At 43.7% G+C, this 16969-nt stretch overlaps 1 protein-coding gene across 1 annotated transcript in view; it reads left to right on the top strand.

The window, feature by feature from the left end:
* The window catches only part of prkci (protein kinase C, iota), a 179209-nt gene that overhangs the window by 128516 nt on the left and 33724 nt on the right, over positions 1-16969 (top strand). Inside the window, exons 9-14 of the mRNA XM_038817458.1 lie at positions 401-459; positions 3910-4086; positions 8864-8961; positions 9830-9916; positions 10354-10489; positions 11708-11795. Of these exons, the coding sequence (XP_038673386.1) occupies positions 401-459; positions 3910-4086; positions 8864-8961; positions 9830-9916; positions 10354-10489; positions 11708-11795 (645 nt within the window). The remainder of the gene's footprint in view (positions 1-400; positions 460-3909; positions 4087-8863; positions 8962-9829; positions 9917-10353; positions 10490-11707; positions 11796-16969) is intronic.

Here is a 16969-nt window from a genome sequence, read left to right as displayed (position 1 = left end):
TACATGTTCTTTGCGTCTGATTTACTCAACTCTTCATGCAACAAATGAATGAGATTGTTATTCTTAACGAAATTGTTCTTCCCGGGATCGCATTCTGCTGTCCTCCCTCGACGAACTGTGATTGAAATAATCTTTTGCACCACCACCACATTATATTGGCCGTGGTGGACAATTAGCATTCACATGGGAACATCTGCAATATCAGCGGGAACTGTTTTTTTTAATGTATCCTCTTTGGGGGGTTTTCCAATTTTCAGTCCAACAATGATCAATCTCCACATTAAACAATTGAATATTAATAAGGATTTAAAATCTTTTTTTCCATCAATTTAATGCATTATAAATAACCTTTCCTTTGAAATCCTGAGTAATAATGTATCTCGTTCTTTGCTCTCTGCAGTTATTCCTTACAAATCTACCAGCCAAGAAAACCTGGATCATGTTGGTGAGGAGAAGGAGGTAGGTACAGAATGTGTTTGTTGGCAATTAACATTTTAAAATACTATAACATGTTGAGAACTGTAATTTAATTAAAGAGGGAGACAAACCTTTAGGTTCCCTTGCAGATGGTCAATGTGATGTGAGGCCATAAGAGATAGCAGCAGAAATAGGCCACTTGTCCCAACGAGTCTGCTCCGCCATTCAATCATGGCTGATATTTTTCTCATCCCCATTCTCCTGCCGTCTTCCCATAACCCCTGGTCCCCTTATTGATCAAGAACCTATCTATCTCTGTCTTGAAGATACTCGGCAAGGTGGACCAGTGGTTAGCACTGCTGCCTATGGCGCTGAGGACCTGGGTTCAATCCCGGCCCCGGGTCACTGACTGTGTGGAATTTGCACATTGTCCCCGTGTCTGAGTGGGTTTCAGCCCCCACAACCCAAAGATGCGCTGGTCAGTTGGATTGGTCATGCTAAATTGCCCCTTAATTGGAAAAACAGATCATAATTGGGAACTCTAAATTTATTTTTTAAAAAGATACTCAGCGGTTTGGCCTCCACAGCCTTCTGCAGCAAAGAGTTCCACAGATTCACCACTCTCTGGCTGAAGAAATTCCTCCTCATCTCTTTTAAAGGATCGTCCCTTCTGTCTGAGGTTGTTTCCGCTAGATTTCCCTACTAGTAGAAACATCCTCCCCACGTTCGTTCTATCTAGGCCTTGCAGTATCCTGTAAGTTTCAGTAAGATCCCCCTCATCCTTCCAAACTTCAACAAGTACAGACCCTGAGTCCTCAACTGAGGAGCTCTTCATTCCAGAGATCATTCTTGTGAACCTCCTCTGGACCCTTTCCACGCCCAGCACATCCATCCTTAGATACAGGCCCAAAATTGCTCTCAATACTCCAAATGGGTTCTGATTAGAGTCTTGTATAGCCTCAGAGGTTCATCCCTGGTCTTGTATTCTAGCCCTCAACATGAATTCTAACATTGCATTTGCCTTCCTAACTGCCGACTGAACCAGCACGTTAACCGGAAGAGAATCTTAAACAAAGACTCCCAAGTCCCTTTGTACATTTCCCCATTTAGAAAATAGTCTCTCCTCCATTCCTCCTTCCAAAGTGCATAACCTCATACTTTTCCACATTGTATTCCATCTGCCACTTCTTTGCCCATTCTCCTAGCCTGTCCAAGTCCTTCTGCATCCCTCCGCCCCCTGCTTCCTCAACACTACCTGGCCCTCTGCATACCTTTGTTTCATCTGCAAACTTAGCAACAGTGCCCTCAGTTCCTTCTTCCAGATCGTTAGTGTATATTGTGAAAAGTTGTGGTCGCAATACTCACCTCTGAGGCACACCGTTAGTCACCGGCTGCTATCCTGAAAAAGACCCCTTTATCCCCTACTCTTTGCCTTCTGCCTGTCAGCCAATCCTCTATCCATACCAGGACCTTGCTCTTAATTTATTTAACAGCCTCCTAGATGGCACCTTGCCAAAGGCCTCTGGAAATCTAAATAGATCACGTCCACTGGTTCTCCTTTGTCTAATCTCTTTGTTACCTCCTCAAGGAACTCTTAACAGATTTGTCAGACATTTAAAAAAAAAAAAATTTAGAGTACCCAATTCATTTTTTTCAATTAAGGGGCAATTTAGCGTGGCCAATCCACCCAGCCTGCACATCTTTGGGATGTGGGAGCGAAACCCACACAAACACGGGGAGAATGTGCCAACTCCACACGGTCAGAGACCCAGAGCCGGGATCGAACCTGGGGACCTCGGTGCCGTGAGGCAGCAGTGCTAACCACTGTGCCACCATGCTGCCTGGATTTGCCAGACATGACCTCCCGTTGATGAAGCCGTGCGCTTTTATCATGATTTTATCATGCACATCCAAGTACTCCACAATCTGATCTTAATTTCAAAAATGCATTGGACAAATGGATCATTGCACAAGGATGAAAGCAGAAATGTGTGGAGATATATATATATATATATCATGAAAGGATTGACAGGCTGTGTCTCTTCCCTCTTGAAAAAGTTGGTTATGCGGCGACCTAATTGAGGCTATTGAGCAGCACGGTGACACAGTGGTTAGCACTGCTGCGTCACAGTTCTAAGGACCATGTTCGATCCCAGCCTTGGCTGACTGCATGCAGTTTACACATTCTCCCCGTGTCTGCGTCGGCTTCCTCTGGATGAACTGGTTTTCTCCTACAGTCCAAAGATGCGTAGGTTAGGTGGATTGGCTATGAAAGTAAATGCCCCTTAGTGTCCAAAAATGTGCAGGTTAAATGGGGTTACGGGGATAGGGCGGGGGATTGGGCCTAGGTTGTGTGCTCTTTCGGAGGGTCGGTGCTAGCTCGATGGGCCAAATTGTCGTCTCCTGCACTGTAGGGATTCTATGGAAAATGTTTTTGGTATGTTTTGATAAGAATGGATACAGAATATTTCCTCTTGTGAGGGCAAGTGTAAAAAGAGGAAGGGCAGCACGGTGGCCTAGTGGTTAGCACAACCGCCTCACGGCGCTGAGGTCCCAGGTTCGATCCCGGCTCTGGGTCACTGTCCGTGTGGAGTTTGCACATTCTCCCCGTGTCTGCGTGGGTTTCGCCCCCACAACCCAAAAATGTGCAGAGTAGGTGGATTGGCCACGCTAAATTGCCCCTTAATTGGAAAAAAATAATTGGGTAATCTAAATTTTTTTTTTTAAAAGTGTAAAAAGAGGCCATCAATATAAGATTGTCGCTAAGAAACTGAACGAGTGATGCAAATATGAAACTCTACACAGAAAATGGTTGAAGCGAATAGTATAGATGCATTTAAGGGGAAACTCGACAAATATATATGGGAGAAAAGAATAGATAGTTACAGTGGTAAATTTAGGTGAGAAAAAAATGGGAAGAGGCTTGAATGGAGTATAAACGCCAGCATGGATTGGTTGGGCTGAATGGCCTGTTTCTGTGTCATTCATCCTACGTAATCCTATGTAAATAATGAATTGTTAATTGATAGAAGAATTTGTTGAGTGTTTTTAAAAATAGCTGAATTTGCTACCTAACCAAAAAGCATTGGGGTACAGCTTGGATCATAGGTATGTTTACAACAAGTATGTATTTCCCCAGATTTCTTCCTGCTGCAATGTGACATAATTAAAATTTATAATTTGAGAATTCCCAATTACCATATCAAATGTATATTCACCATAGCAATTAAGTTGGATCAGGCAAGATTTATTTTAAATAGTCAAGATATAATCTAAAGATTAAAGATAGTGTTTTTGTTGATATTTTGCTGGTGGACTTATTGAGAATTGGTGTAAGTGCTTAGAATGCAATTTGCAAATATAAGTGAGGCTGTCTGCAGCAGAGGCTGTTGAATAGATCTGCCTTCCAACTTAAATCAGATCATTGCTTAGACCCATGATGTTGCTGCATTTAAGAGCAAACTGATATTGGTTTACTGTTTTTGCTGATAGGCCATGAGTAGCAGGGAAAGTGGAAAAGCTCCCAGCAGTTTAGGTGTTCCAGATTTCGATCTCATCCGTGTCATTGGAAGAGGCAGCTATGCCAAAGTCCTCCTCGTCCGACTGAAAAAGACAGAACGCATTTATGCAATGAAAGTCGTGAAGAAGGAACTGGTTAATGATGATGAGGTGAGAGGCATTTAATTATGTTGTAGTAGGTCTGAAAAGATGGAACGGGGAGCAGAAAACATTTTGAAAATTGAACGTTAAGAACATTCTTTCTTGGAAATATTGAAGATTTTCAAAACCTTTTGAAGGTTTTCGTGGGAGATATTTGGGCAAGTTGAACTGCTTGCCACAGTTACAATTTTCTTGGGTTTAGTTTGCAAGGAAGCCAATCATCAAAATCGCCAAGGACAATTGTGGCGATATGCCAATATGTTTCTGCTAAGCAGAAAATATTCTCCATGTCTTGACAACTTTCAGGCCATGAGAAATCATCCATAGAGATATATCGCATGCTGAGAAGGGTCACTGATCTGAATGGCTTATTTTAATTGTTGTTTGGAAAGAATCCATGGGCTGGATTCTCCGCAGCCCCGTGCCGGAATCAGGTTTGGCGCGGGGGCGGTGAATCCAATTTTACGCCAAATCCGGCCTGATGCCGGTCCGGCGATTCTCCGGGACCTGAAAATCGGCGTGATCGCGGAGTACTCAGCGCGGCTGGGGGCCCATTGCCAGAGGCCCGCCCAGCGATCCTCCGCTCCCGAGAGGCGAAGTTCCCGACGGCCTGGTTCTAACCATCTATCGCCGGTCGGAATGCTCGCATGGCGGCTGCGAACTCTGTCCGCGGCCGCCCTGGTTTGGGGGGGGGGGGGGGGGGGGAGGATCTGACACCAGGGGTGGCCTTATAGGCAGCGGGGGGACAGATGGACGCTGCCGATTGGGGTCTACATTTTTAATCTGCCTCTGCGATCTGAGTCCGCCATTACACTCGCCGTGGCTGCTGGAGGCCGCCGCCGTGCGCATGCGTGGACTCAACACCGGAAGTGCGGGGGCCCATATCTGCAGTTAAAGCTGTGTGAACTACTCTGGGTCCCTGCTAGCTCCCTGCAGGTTAGTGAATCAGCTCCACTTTTCCCCAGGAATCTTCAAACGCCAGCGTTTCTACGCCGGCGTGGGGACATGGTTCCATTTTGGGAGAATCCAGCCCCATGTTTTTTGCTGGCCTTTAAGCTGTTGGATCACAATGGCATGGAGTGTAATAATGTAGCTTCTAGAACAAAGTGATACAGTAGTGAATAAAAAATATGTTCAACTTGACTGTAAATCAGTGTTTTCCAAACTTTTTTTCCCGGGACCCACTTTTGGCAACATGTCAACCTTTGGGACCCACGCCAGCTGACCTTCATGATGCACGCTGGCCAACCTTCACGACACATGCCATGTTTGCTTACCTTTTAATGCTAAAGGAGAGCTTGCTTTGTCCTCAGGATCTCACTTGAACCCGGTTCAAAGGAGCAGAGGGCATGTGCAAAGCAGGTACAAACTTCAGCCAGTTCCTTTGTGCCATCTTCATCTTTATGAAAAAGGGAAATTCAACCTCACACATGTAGGTTGTCATTAAGGGCAATAGCTTGTTTTACTCGGCACTGGATACTCCTGAGAGATGCAACACCAGAATGCTGACAGCCTCGAGGACTTTTGGTGCATTTTTAATGTTGTATGCAGGTAAGCTGCAGCAGTGCAGTCTTTTAATTTGGAGTCAACTCTTAAATTAATAACTGGGTCAAGGGCGACATGCAGCGCAGTGGTTAGCACTGGGACTACAGCACTGAGGACCTGAGTTTGAATCAGGGCCTGGGTCACTGTGTGGAGTTTGCACATTCTCCCCGTGTCTGCGTGGGTTTCACCCCCACAACCCAAAGATGTGAAGGTTGGGTGGATTGGCCACGCTTAATTGCCCCTTAATTGGAAAATTTAAATATATATATATACTTTGTTGTTCCGAGTTCAGTTTCTTTTTTCAGGTTGGTAACCAGAAGTTTTAAGTTCTAACATGACCACTGGACTCTCTTGAAGAAGTTCTCTCAGGCAGATTAAGTTGTGAGATCCTGTGCAATCGGTAAATTGCCTATTTGAATCTTTGGCCATCTCTCACTTTTAAGAAAACCGTTCATCTTCACCGTTCACTTGCCTTGCGAGCCAGCGGCTACAAAATCGAAGCAACTCTTCTCCTTGCTTTGGCGACAAAAGAACGTATTTGGACGGCGCTACATGGCAATTCTACGTACATAGTGCATGCCACTTCTGGCTGGAAGACTCCACACAGCCTAATCATGTATCTCCATTTAAAAGCCAGCAGCGGCCGCAATTCTTGATGCAAAAGCTGGTAGCGGCTGTTGGGATTTTCTCCCATGATCGGGGCCATTGCTGGAACAGCGGGACTAAATCGCTCCACGACCCTCATGACACCTGCCTGTGACCCTGACTTGAAAAGCCCTGCTGCAAATCATGTATAGGAGTGAAATCCAAGGAATGAGCTTCAGATTTTCAGTTTGAAAGGAAAATTCTCTTTCCTACCTATAGTTTAAGTCTGTTGTGGATCCAGAGTGTATGATGTCCATGGTAAGCCGTAGCAAATTTAATCCAATCTTTGAGGGGAGGAACTACTGCCTGATGCATTTTGTTATTGATGTATTCCATGAATCCTTTCTTTTTCTAAATCCATAATTTCCCATTCATGTAGATGTCTGGTTGATTTCAGATAGGGAAGTGGCAGGGGAGTGGTATGAGGGAATGGAAACTTGAATTTTTATGTAGCATTTAAGGAATCTGCACAGTATCTTGGCCTGCTTTAATGTAATTCAGGAAACCTTGGACTGATTCGCTGTGAAGGGATAATTATATCCATCTGAGTAGTCACTACTTGTAAGGAAGCAAGTGGCTCTTAAAGATGTTATTAGTGTCACGAGTAGGCTTACAGCAACACTGCAATGAAATTACAGTGAAAATCCCCTAGTCGCCGCACAACGGTTACACTGAGGGAGAATTCGGAATGTCTAATTCACCTAACAAGCACATCTTTCGGGACCTTGTGGGAGGAAACCGTGGCACCTGGAGAAAACCCACAGATACAGGGAGAACGTACAGACTCCGCAAAGACAGTGATCCAACCCGGGTCCCTGGCGCCTTGAAGCAACAGTGCTAGCCACTGTGCTACCGTGCCGCCTTATGAACCCTTCTGTTGTGATGGTCGAAGTTGGACACAGTTAAACAAGAGATGGGTCGAATTGTCCAAAGAAGTCCAATCATCGTCAGATTGCCACTTTGCTCCTTTCTTTTACACTACGATGGAGCTCTACATTTCTGGCCCAGACTTTATAAATCGGCCTTTTCAGGGGGCACCTTTTCTGGGTGTCGTCCTTTGCAATGCTGGATTGTCAAGCCAAGCCACAGGCCCCCACCCATATTTTACACACTCTGCTGTGTTTTTGCAGTCTTCATTCACTAAGACACTGAAAAGCTTTAAGACATTTAAATAGCTTTGCGTTGTGTGAGTGAATTTCATAGATTTTATAGAATTTATAGTGCAGAAGGAGGCCATTTGGCCCATCGAGTCTGCACCAGCTCTTGGAAGGAGCACCCTACCCAACAACACACCTCTTGGAAAGAGCATCCTACCCAACAACACACCTCCAACCTATCCCCATAACCCAGTAACCCCACCCAACACTAAGGGCAATTTTGGACACTAAGGGCAATTTAGCAAGGCCAATCCACCTAACCTGCACATTTTTGGACTGTGGGAGGAAACCAGAGCACCGGAGGAAACCCATGCACACACGGGGAGAACGTGCAGACTCCGCACAGTGACCCAAGCCGGGAATCGAACCTGGGACCCTGGAGCTGCGAAGCAATTGTTCTAACCACTATGCTACTGTGCTGCCCAATGAATGTGAGTTTGGTAAGTGGGTAGGGTGCCAGCTGGGTAGGGTGGTGAGGTTGAGGCAGTGGACAGAGAATTGGGGGTGGGGGAGAGTTAGTGGGTGTCTTTGGGATGTTATAGGACAAGTGGGTCAGTTGACCTGTTTTCTTTTCAAACCTGCATTTCTTGGGTAACTATCCAGGTAAGTGAGTCAGAACTATGTGGAGTTTCAATTCTAGCTCCCGAGTGGATGGCTTTTATGGAGGGTCTGAGGGAGATGAGGAATTGCCCATCAGAAGTAGAAACTTCCTCGGCAGTTACCATGGAGTCCTTGCATTGGGACCTGATGGGTTCCACAGAACATCTTTTGGATTATGTCTGGGGCAAGACCATCTAGAGACCAAGATGTTTTATGGGTTTCAAAGAAACCTTGGAAAATGTTAAGTTTGATACAAAGCTTAATTTTTTTTTCAAAAACAGAAAATGCTCGACAATCTCAGCAGGTCTGTCAGCATCTGTGGAGAGAGAATGGAGCTGACGATTCGAGTCTGGATGACTCCATGTCCAAGCTCTAGCCCTGTTCCCTTTATTCATTGTTTTCTGATCATTTTGTTTATGAACCAGCACTTCAGTTTTAGCTAATATTTATTCATTATTTTAATTCTCTTGCATAAATGTTAGTCAATTAAAATATTTATTTAGATATATTTCAGCAATGACTACTGTGCTCAAGTTTGTGACTTTTCAATTAGGTTTCTGCATGTCCCAGCTTTCTTGATTTGAATATGATTTTACCTGTTTTTTCTTTTGTTTCTTTGATGGTGTATTTTTGTACTTTGTATTATTTATGTTTTGATGTTCTCTGCATCTTAATACTTAAACACATTGGTTTACCATGATAAATTAAAAATTGTATTCATTTTAGATCCAGGACCCTTTAATACTGCAGTAACTATGTTTTTTGGAGGGCAGAGCGTGTTGTAAAATGTGAATTTTGTCTGATCTGAAATTTATGTAATTTATCTATCATTTTAACAGGATATTGATTGGGTGCAGACAGAAAAGCATGTGTTTGAGCAGGCATCAAATCACCCCTTTCTCGTAGGACTGCATTCTTGCTTCCAGACTGAGAGCAGGTGAGATCAGTTTCCAAAAGCTGTGTCCTGACTGTGTTGTATGTGTGTCTCGCTTAGCAAAGATGGTAGATGAATGATTTTTGTAGTTTGAACTTTGATGTTTTAGGGAATTTTCAAAGCAAAACTGATCTTTTTCCACAGAATGTTTGTAGCTAATAATTGCATGAATACATTTATATTGCTGACTTTAGTGACCTTTCCCGATAACTTATTCCACAACTTTTATTATCCTTTGATTGAAGGGTTCTGTCTGAATTTTTAAATCCAAATTTTCTAAAAATTACTAACTTGTAGCCACCTGTATTTCATTGATCGAGAAAGTGTAAATACAATATTTTTAATTTAAAGTTGTGTTACTGCTGCATTTCCTTCTGCAATGCGGGCAAGAGAATGTGCGAATGATTTGGGACTGCTAAACCATCTGCCAACAGCAGTGGTGGCTAGGTAATAATTTGCAAGCCCAATGTGTCTTCCTTAGGTGAGGTTAATTATTTAAATTTGTTTGATTTGTCAAACAAGAAGCCCTGATGGTGGTGAGTGATTTTGTTTAAAAGAAGGATGTCGGTGATAATTTTACTTGCTGTCTTTAGTGTTGTGGGATGCTAATTTGGAGTAAAACACGGCAGCAATTACTTCACACAGGTTCCAAGACTTTGGGTAAATATTTTAAAATGTCGACTTTCTAAATTCTTTTCAATCCACAAACTCCCAGTAGCTCTGAATTTGTCAATAAATTGTAACTGTACACCTCTTTTACTGGGCAAAGAAGCAACTCTTCAAAAAAAATAGATGTGTAATTAAGGATTTTGTCCATCCAGTGAGGAAAACAATTGCAGTTGTTTAACAGTTGATTTAAATTTTGTTGCAGGCTATTTTTCGTCATAGAATATGTCAATGGTGGAGATTTGATGTTTCATATGCAGAGGCAACGAAAGCTTCCAGAAGAGCATGCCAGGTTAGAGGAATTGGGCTGTGGTTTCTATTTATTTTAGAAATAGAGTGAAATCTTTTTAATTACAGATGCCAAAGAGACTTCACTCGCCTGATCTCTCTTTACAGTTGTTTTTATTTTCAAAATGGCCACTGTATGCACAGTCAGAAATCCCATAAATGAGTGTGTCTATTGCCCCTTCCCACCGCTTTCCACCGCGCATGCTCCCCTTGGCCTCCTCGCACCCCTCCACCCACCCACCCATGTGTTGCACATGGCATTGATTTCAACACACTGAGGGAAGAAGGATGACTATGAACCCACTAACCAGTGTTGTTACGCCCATCAGTTAAAACGGCATTTGAAATAGAATAAGGAAATTGATATTCTAGCTAGATATGGTTTCATTTTGTCCATTTTTCTGTTTGAAAGAGACTTGAACAATTTTTCATTTGAGGCAGATTTTACTCTTCGGAGATCAGTTTGGCCTTAAACTACCTTCATGAACATGGGATCATTTACAGAGATTTGAAACTGGACAATGTCTTGCTGGACTCTGAAGGACATATTAAACTAACAGACTATGGAATGTGTAAGGTAAGATCATTTTGCAATAAAAACAGAGAAAGTGCTAGCTCAGATGGGCCAGTGTTGGAGTATTGTACGTGCAGACAGTTCAGGTTTAGAATTAGTGTGCAGATACTTGGCCTCTTGGGGCATATTCTTCCTGTTCTGTGGCAGATCAATTGATGGTATACTATCCAGCAGTGGCATAGTTGATCTTGAAAAATCAGGAATTAGGTGGGCCTTGTTTTCTTTTGATTTGTTCTTGGAATGTGAGCATCTCTGTCGAGGCCAACATTTGTTGTCCACCCATAATTGCCCTTGAAAAGTTGGGGGTGCTCTGCGTTTTTGAGTTGCTGAAGCTCTTGTGATGTACCTACACCTACGTGAGGATTGTGTATGACGTGGATGTGAATTTGCAGGTGGTGATCCCAACGTGCTTCTAGGCGGTAGAACGAGCTCGAGAAGTTGCTGCAGTGCATCTTGCAGATGGTGCACATTGCTTCCACTATATTTCGATCATGGAGGGTGTGAACATTTGATGTGGCGGGTTGGGTGCCGTTCAAGCAGGCTGTTTTGTCCTGGATGGTGTTAAGCTTCTTGAGTGTTATTGGAACCACACTCACCCAGACAAGTGAAGAGTTTTCCTTCACTCTCCTTTCTTGTTCCTTGTAGATGATGGACCGGCTTTGGGAAGTCAGGAGGTGCCCAACACAGAATTCCATGCCTCTGATCTGCTCTTGTGCCCACAACATTTATTTGGCTGATCCATTTCAGTTTCTGATCAATGGTAACCCCGAGGATGTTGATGGTTGGGGATCGGGTGATGGTAATGCCATTGAATGTCAAGGGAAGATGAATAGATTCTCTCTGATTGGAGGTCACCACTACCTGGCACTAATGTCTAGCTGGCAGTGCGAATTTGTCTGTTACTCTCCATCCCTTTTATTGTGGCGTCAGTAGTGACCCACAAGTGGTCTTGAAACCCACATTTTAGCTAAAACAGAAAGCAAAGAGAAAGTGGCTCAGAATCTGAAGGCTAGAAAAGCCTTTGCAGGGCTGGGAACATTTCCAGTGGCATTTTTAAAAAAGAGTGTTCTGAAGAAAGCCATTACTGAAATTTCTACTGTATTATTTGCATTCTTATGATTGCAAAGAATGTGACAAGGGGATTGATGGAAAAAAAGACTTAAATTTACTGATGTATTCAATTGAATTCTGATTAAAATTAATCCTTCACTTTACTTGCAGGAAGGGCTGAGGCCTGGTGATACAACCAGCACGTTTTGTGGCACACCCAATTACATTGCTCCAGAAATCCTGCGAGGGGAGGATTATGGTAATATTGTTTGGACACTTCATTCTAAAATGCATTCCAGCAACCAAAAATCAACTTTCTCGGTTAATGACCAACTCTTTGGTAGAGGGCTCGGGTGCTAAATTGGATGTTTGTGTTTTTAAATGCCCACATGGTTGTCAGACTCCGTTATGAAGAGGTGAAGAGCATAGCACTAAATCTTATTGGATTTTCATGTGTGTTCAGGGGGCCATCCGTACAGCTGCATTGTGAATGTATCATCTTTCCACCTTGTCAGCTGGGGAAGGTGGAAGTTCATGAACAGAAGGAGAGAATTTAGTTGTATACCTTACATGGGCAATGGGTCAAAAGCAGTTATGGGTGGTCGACATGACAACTATAGGATAAGGGTGGCGCAGTAGTTAGCACTGCAGCCTCATGGCACCGAGTACCCGGGTTTGATCCCGGCCCTGGGTCACTGTCGGTGTGGAGGTTGCACATTCTCTCCGTGTCTGCGTGGGTCTCGCCCCACAACTCAAAAATGTGCAGGGTAGGTGGATTGGCCATGCTAAATTGCCCCTTCATTGGAATTTGTTTTTAAAAATGACAATTGTAGGATTAAACTGATTTTGTATAATATGGGGCTGGATTAGCACAGTGGGCTAAGCAGCTGGCTTGTAAAGCAGAACAAGGCCAGAAACGCGGGTTCAATTCCCGTACCAGCCTCCCAGAACTGGCGCCGGAATGTGGCGACTAGGGGCTTTTCACAGTAACGTCATTTGAAGCCTACTTGTGACAATAAGCGATTTTCATAATTTTTTTTTAACGTATCGTGACTTCATAAACCCATGTCTACCCAATTAGGGCCTCCCAGCTCTTTTGTGACATCTTGCAACATGAAAGTGTAACATTACTTTGGCAATGCTAAGCTTATTTTTCTTAAATATATTCTCTGTGCTCGATTTCAACTACCCAAGGTGTTACCCAAATCTTTTCTGTTAGTTTTTTATGTTATTTACTCACGATTCCATTATTCGATAGAGCAGAAAATTGTTTTGCTGGGTGTACCACATAGTGTTACTGTAATAGTAAACTGACATTTGTTTCAACATGACATAATCGCATGAATGTTCTGTCAAACCCCCAGTGAAGTATTGTGTACATTTCTAAAGCGGATGTTTGTTATTTGACCCAAGCAATCAATAATGTGCTTACAGTTGCTCTATGCAACTGTAGTCCTAATCTCATGAGTCTGCCCTGTTTCCTTAACCCCCTTCCTACAGCCACCTAGTAAACCTAATTTTTAATGCTAGTGTGGTATTTCTTTCAAAAAGCCAGCACAGGCATATTTGGCTGAATGGTCGCCTTGTATGCTTAATGATTCAATACTGTAATGGATATTGTCAGATAGATAATTAGCGCAATTTCAAATGTGTAGATAGTTAGGTACATGGAATCAGCTGCCAAGGTAGTTGATGCTTTGTTTGAATATTTTGAAAAGACATTTGGTCAGTTTCTGATTAAGAACATAATTGAAGGTTCTTCATGCAAATGCAATGCATGTGATAAAACACTGTGAAATATTATACCTCCAGTGCTGTTGGGGCTATGATAATGCCAACTGAGCAATGTTAGTTGAATTTCCAGGAGTTGGGATGGATATTATGAGATTGTGTTTTTTGTTAAAAGTATATCTTGTGATTGGGTTATGTTCCCAAGGGATATAATCATTTAAAGTCTGCAACAGTGAGCAGGTTACTGGTTTGATGGGGTTCTTTCTTGAAGCGTATTTATAAAGTTCATTGGATTTTTTTTATCCCCAAAACATATTTTCTCACTCAACTTTGCTTGTGACAACCTGGTGGCCAATCACAAGATATACTTTTAACAAAAAACACAATCTCATAATATCCATCCCAACTCCTGGAAATTCAACTAACATTGCTCAGTTGGCATTATCATAGCCCCAACAGCACTGGAGGTATAATATTTCACAGTGTTTTATCACATGCATTGCATTTGCATGAAGAACCTTCAATTATGTTCTTAATCAGAAACTGACCAGGCAGCTGGTGGAGTATCCATTATCCGAAATAGTAAATACAGAATACTGGTGATATGTTCTCACCCATGGCGCCGTCTGTAATCCTGTTTATTAAAGAATGTTTGGAGTGCCAAACAACTTGGCTTCCCGCTCTAAAGGTCGGCTGCAGTTTGTGAGGTTCGTCTTGGCTCGGGTCATCTCAGGTCAAGGATTTCCAAGCGTTAAAAGGTTTCAAGAAAATTCCTCTTTTTGGGTGTGTTCAGTTTTCGGATTTATGGCTAAAGGATACTCCTCCACCTGTAAATGATTTGGTTAATCCTAAATGCGATGCACAAATGTGATGTTGACACAAATAGGTCAAGGAAATGGAAAATATTTTTTATAAACTGTGGAATTAATGAATGATGATTAAACATTTGATAAAATCTCAAATCTTATTCTACGTGGATTTAAATTTGATTTTAAACTTGGAGGGGGTTGAGGTGGGAAGAAGAACACAATAAATAGCAACAGAAGCAGGCCACTTAGTCCTTCCAGTCCGATCAGATAATGGGGAATCTTCTACTTCACCATTTTCCTGCATTATCCCCATGTTCCTTGGTGTTTTCAGTATGTAGTATGCAATTTTTTAAATTAAGTTTTTAATACGTAAAAAAGAAAAAATACTGACACCAAACTAGTATAAGAAGAAACACTCGCAACTCCCACCACTCCCTCTTCCCTAACAACTGATGCCAGCAACCTCATTGAAATACAGAATGAACGAGCGCCATATTTTATAGCATCCCTCGATCTGGGCATGCCACCTGCATCCAGATACCTAAAGTAGGAGGTCGCCAAACAAAATGGCAACCCCCCACAAACCCACTCCCTTCCCTGGAGAAACCGAAAAGCACTGGCTCGTCTCCAAGTTCAGTTTGTATCCTGAGGGAGACCCAAGTCGATTCAATAGCGCCATTATATCCTCACTGTGAGGACTGGGTCCAAGATGTATAGAAGAAGGCCATCGGCATATAGGGAAACCCTATGCTACACCCCACCCCTCACTATCCCCCTCCACTGATCTGACTGCCTCAGCGTGATGATCAACGGCTCTATCACAAACACAAACAGGAGAGGGAACATAGGGCACCCTGCCTCATTCCCCTATACAACTGGAAATATCCCGAATTCTGATCATTCATACAGATACTTGCCTTGGCCCCCTATAAAGCAATTTAACCCATGACATAAACTTGGGCCCCATCCCAAACCGTTTCAACACTGCAAACAGATGGCTCCACACCACACTATCAAAGGCCTTCTCTGCCTCCAGCGCCACAATCTCCTGCTCCCCTCTTCCCACCAGGGAAAGCGCCACATTCAATAAACGCGGCACATTCGAGGACAACCATCAGCCAATTACAAACCCTATCTGTTCCTCCCCCACCACCTGCGGAAGACACTCCTCCAACCCGAGCGGCAACACCTTAACAAGAATCTTGGCATCCACATTTAGTTGAGATATCGGCCGATATGACCTGCGCTCTACCAGGTCATATTGTCTCTGGGAGCGCCCCTCATATCCACAAACATCTCCACCAACAGCGGTACCAGCATGTCCGCAAACCTCTCATAACATTCCACCGAGAACCCATCCGGCCCTGATGCCTTGCGTGTCTGCAGTTTTCCTCTGGCCGTTCAAACCTCCTCAATCCCCAGTGCCTCCTCCAACCCCTCCCTATCCTCCTCCTGCATATGGCACTAGAATCCCTCCAAAACCTAAATTTGACTCAGCAGCTCCGACCTGTACAGCTCTTGATAAAGTTCCTCAAATGCCCTAATGACCTTCTCCAGTGTGGCCAGCAGCCCATTTCTCGCCACTAGATCTGAACAATCTCCCGGAGGCCACCTGCCGCACAAGCTGGCCACCCAACACCTCTCGCCAACGCTTTCAAAACCTCCCACATGACCAATGGCGAGACCTCCCCATTTTTTATTAAACTCCACATACTCCTCTATCACCCTTGCCATTTTCACGTAGAGCCCCACATCCGCTAGCACCCCCACATCCAACCTCCGTGCTGGCTGCCGTGCTGGCCCCCTCTCCAACACCACATCCACCAGATCAGAAATTACCATTGCCAAATACTCTGCCCTCCTTACTCCCACCAACAAGGACACCTCCATGATGTGAAAAACCAATCCGACGTACACGTTGTGTACAGGAGAAAAGAAAGAATATTCTCTGCCTCCCCGGATTTAGAAACCTCCACGGGTTTACTGTTTCCCCCTCCCCCACAAATACCTCCTTTATAAACACCGCCAACACTTTCGCACCACCCCGCTGAGGCCTAAAACCTTGGCTTAGACCCATCCAGTTTTTGGTTCAAGACCGTAAACAAGTCTGCCCCCCCACGTCATAGAATTTACAGTGCAGAAGGAGGCCATTCGGCCCATCGAGTCTGCACCGGCCCTTACAAAGAGCACCCTACTCAAGCCCACATATCTACCCTATCCCCGTTACCCCCACTTAACCTTTTTGGACACTCAGGGTAATTTAGCATGGCCAATCCACCTAACCCGCACATCTTTGGACTGTGGGAGGTAACCGGAGGAAACCCACGCAGACACGGGTAGAACGTGCAGACTCTGCACAGACATTGACCCAGCTGGGAATCAAACCTCTGACCCTGGAGTTGTGGAGCAATTGTGCTAACTACTATGCTACTGTGCTGCATCTTCATGAACTGTACATCTTCCCAATTGGGGACATAAACATTAACCAACACCACCAACCTTCCCTCCAAAGAACCTGTAACTATCTCAAATCTGTCCCCCTGATCTGCCGCCACAGTCTCCATCTGAAACTGTACTCGGAATGAAACACCGGACTAGCCCAAGCACTGGTCCTTGTGGTGGTACCCCACTGAAAATGTCCTATGTGTTCTTATCTGTTTTCTGTCCGTTAACCAGTTCTCTATTCATGCCAGTGAATTACATCCAATCCTCTGTACTCGACTTTCTGAAAGCTAAATATACCACATACGCTGGTTCCTCCTTATCTATTCTGCTCGTACATCCTCAAAAACCCCCGAAAGTTTTGTTAAACGTGATTTCCCTTTCATAAATCCATGTTGACTCTGCCCAATCCTACCGTTATTTTCCACATGTTCTGTTATCACATTTAGTC

The sequence above is a fragment of the Scyliorhinus canicula genome, chromosome 13, assembly GCF_902713615.1.
Source record: "Scyliorhinus canicula chromosome 13, sScyCan1.1, whole genome shotgun sequence".
NCBI classification, from domain to species: Eukaryota; Metazoa; Chordata; class Chondrichthyes; order Carcharhiniformes; family Scyliorhinidae; genus Scyliorhinus; species Scyliorhinus canicula.
Note: the sequence above shows the minus strand (reverse complement) of the source record. Positions and strands in the feature narration are given on the sequence as shown.